At 42.4% G+C, this 3440-nt stretch overlaps 1 protein-coding gene across 1 annotated transcript; it reads left to right on the top strand.

Annotated features, from left to right (window-relative positions):
* Positions 1–2038: 2038 nt before the first annotated feature.
* On the top strand, positions 2039–3440 carry LOC146974242 (matrix metalloproteinase-18-like). Its single transcript, XM_085798937.1, has 5 exons — positions 2039–2140; positions 2332–2573; positions 2670–2818; positions 3047–3175; positions 3262–3440. Exons 1-5 carry the CDS (start codon positions 2042–2044, stop codon positions 3438–3440), a joined length of 798 nt encoding a protein of 265 aa, XP_085655063.1. The 5' UTR covers positions 2039–2041.

Raw genomic sequence — 3440 nt, 5'->3', positions numbered from 1 at the left:
GTTCAATCCCGCCCAGGCCTCTTCACCTTGCACATTTATCTCGCAGTCGTGGGAGTGGATGGGGGGGGGGGGGGGGAAATTAGCAGTCAACAAATATCAAGAGCACACACTTAAAAAAAAAAAAGCTGAGCTGACAAATCATAGTCAAAACAACAAAGTGGAGAACCCGAATCTGTGCAATGACCATGAAGACGCTGACACACATATGAATCAACATGACTGAGTTCTCAACCTAAAGGATCTAATTTTACTGTCCACCAGAGATGATATCCATAGAGCGGACCTGGACGGTCTGGGTAATGTTAACTCTGGGGATTACATGTATACTACTGTATGGGTGAATTCTACAGATCAAACAGAAACTCTCTGTGTAGTAACAGAATTAATTTTACATTTTTCAAAGTCCCAGCAGTTAGTCATCAATTATGACACACGGCCAGGTTTCATGGTTTTGATGTAATAACAACTTGTTAATTTCTTTTTTGAGTTAGTCAGACCTGTTATTAACTATGTGTAGCCTAACTATGGTAACTATGTTTATCACCCAATTTGGGTTTAAAGTTACCTAAGCGTGATATCTCTGCTGATGTCATGATACAGTCAGCACTGTGATTTATAGTGCTTCCCAAAAGGAGCTACTGTGCGTGTCTGGGGGAGTAATGTCACAGGAAGACAGAGGCACATCTCACACTGTTTCCTTTCTTTCCTTATATGTAGGTGCAATGAGCAGGAGCAGATGATGGAGAGATCACCAGCACTAGAGACACTCTGGCCTGGGATTCCAACTCCCATTGATGAAGTAGCCTAGTTAAATATACCATCTTTTTCTGCATTCAGTTTTTTTTAAAGTAGCAAAATCCATCCAGCCTTACATGTCCCCACCCTAACTCTGGCATAAAACGATAAAAAAGAAAGTAGAAAAGTAATAAACTAAATAATCACGTGGAGCTGTGGTCATATATGTGGCATTGGTCTGATGTTGTATCCTGTTGAGATGGGTTAAAGCCCCTGTACGGAGCTTTTAACTGGATACGCAAAAGTCTCTGGTTTCTGCTGATGTGTCTCTGTTACCTACAACAGCAAATGAGCCCATCAGTGTGAAGATACGCTATTTCTAAGTCGTCTAATTCTATACCTCTGGAAGGCATGGTCGGGTCGGACCACTGACGAAACGATATGAATAGATACATTACGCTGCTAAAAAAAAAAAAGAAGAAAAAAACAGCAAGTCCAGTCTTCTATCCGACGTTTCCAAAACAAATCTACACACGCCGGCCAGACAAATGTCTTCATTACAGTGGGACATGCAGTCTTCATTCCGCCGCTTTCGTCCACAGGGGCCGCCAAAATCAACACTAAATGAAAAGTCTGTACAGGGGCTTTAAGGATGAATGTCAACTTTCATAAAACATGGATTATGTGAGCAGTTGAGCTGTTGAAACGCTGTTCTGTAAGGAAACTGACCTTTTAAATTTAAAGTTTTGTAAAATTATCTTCCTGGTATAACAGAAATAAGGAATATATTTTTGAATTTGCATGTGAAAGCTACTGACTACGGACCATGCTGACCAGAGGAGGTGAACTGGTTGACACAATTACATAATTACCATGGTATAATCAGCAAGATTGCAGTGCCTGTGATGAACTTTTTCGCTGGAAAATTGTTGGAAAGGTTTCCCACAGAAGCAGTTTGTGGCATTTCTGCATCAAATGGTGACATACTGTAAATAAACATTTATGCAACCCTGTGATATCCATAACTGTCTGAGATTATCATTGCAGATTGTAAATCTACCAGCGGATAAGTGTGATTGAATGGAAAATTTCCCAAATGCAAATGGGAGAATCATCTATTACAGTGACGCAAAGGTGCCATCATGCCATCATGTTTTTTAAAAAAAACAATGTTTGATTTCCTTAATTATCCAAAAAAGGTACTTCCTCAATTCCCTGACTCAAGGGGCTGGTTACTCATCATGTCCAGTCTCCAGCTTATATAGCAGCTCTGCAACACAGGCAAGTCACATTCGACGAAAGAAACATGAAGACTTTCAACCTGAGCCTACTACTAAGCCTGGCAGTCGCAGTTTACTGCATGCCTCCACCACAGGCCGCTCCGCAAGATGAGAGTTTTGCAGAGGTTTGTTTGCTTCACTTATGAATGCTTTTTTCTCCGTTTGCATCAAAGTTGTTAGAGGTCTCTGAATATTTAATTCTTACAGACACATAATAGCTCAGCTGCTTATTCTCTGTTGTGAAGAAACAGGCCTCTTATTCCAAGGGCAGCAGCAGCAGCGTGTAGTAGCCTATCTAACTCATTTTCTTTTGCAGAACTACCTGAAGAAATTCTACAACCTAAAAGAGAAGACTGGTCCGAGTTTCAGATCAGGGATCAGCCAAATGAACGAGAAGCTGAGTGAGATGCAGAGATTCTTTGGTCTCCAGATCACCGGGACGTTGGACGCTGACACCATGGCTGTGATGAAGAAACCTCGCTGTGGCGTACCAGACACCAAGGTCGAAGGTTACTCCACAACTGGATACAAGTGGCAGAAAAGGCGCCTTACCTACAGGTGAGTGACCAGACAAATGTTCCAAAGAATCTCTTCAGGCAAACCATGAGATTATCTAAGTGCATCTACTGTAAATGTTTTTTTCCTGTCCTACAGGATTGTGAACTACACACCTGACATGTCAGTGGCAGAGGTGGATGACTCTATAGCAAGAGCTCTGCAGGTCTGGGCCAACGTCACTCCTCTGAGGTTCAGAAGGATCTACAGTGGCACTGCTGACATCATGGTCGCCTTTTTCCGTGGAGGTGAGTTCAAAAGAAACACAACTGTTTCTCAGTTGTGAGTTGGCAACTTGGCATGTCCTATAATGCATCTTAGCCTTTGGTCTCTGAGTCTTGAATCACATTTGACGAAAAAAAAAAATACAAAAACTCATACAGTACCATGCCTTTTTAGACTATTTAATTATTTCTTATTCTTTGCATCTGGATTTGACTTTGAAAATCTGACATGAACATGCTCTTGCTCAACAGACCATAGAGATAATTCCCCTTTTGACGGCCCTGGTGGTACTCTTGCCCATGCCTTTTTCCCGGGTCCTGGAATTGGAGGAGACGCCCATTTTGATGAGGATGAGAACTTCACCTTCCGCTCACGCATGGGTATGTTCATTACACATATAGAGTATCATGCATGTCTTTATTTCATTTGCCCCAATTAACTTCTAAAACTGTGCTTTCTGCTTCAGGCAACGTCCTCTTCTTGGTAGCTGCCCATGAGTTTGGCCACTCCCTGGGTTTGTCTCATTCCAACGTTGCCGGTGCTCTCATGTACCCTTACTACTCATACGTAAACCCCGACACCTTTGTTCTGCCCCAGGACGATGTCAGAGGCATCCAGTCTCTCTATGGTGGTCGCCGGTACTAG

Source organism: Trachurus japonicus, chromosome 14 (genome assembly GCF_045865225.1).
Source record: "Trachurus japonicus isolate A0001 chromosome 14, Traja_1.0".
NCBI lineage: Eukaryota > Metazoa > Chordata > Actinopteri > Carangiformes > Carangidae > Trachurus > Trachurus japonicus.
Note: the sequence above shows the minus strand (reverse complement) of the source record. Positions and strands in the feature narration are given on the sequence as shown.

Coding starts and splice junctions, on each gene's coding strand:
- LOC146974242 (XM_085798937.1), top strand. CDS start 2,042: ATGAAGACTTTCAACCTGAGCCTACTACTAAGCCTGGCAGTCGCAGTT. Junction 2,574..2,669: donor AAAAGGCGCCTTACCTACAG/GTGAGTGACCAG, acceptor CCTGTCCTACAG/GATTGTGAACTACACACCTG. Junction 3,176..3,261: donor CACCTTCCGCTCACGCATGG/GTATGTTCATTA, acceptor TTTCTGCTTCAG/GCAACGTCCTCTTCTTGGTA.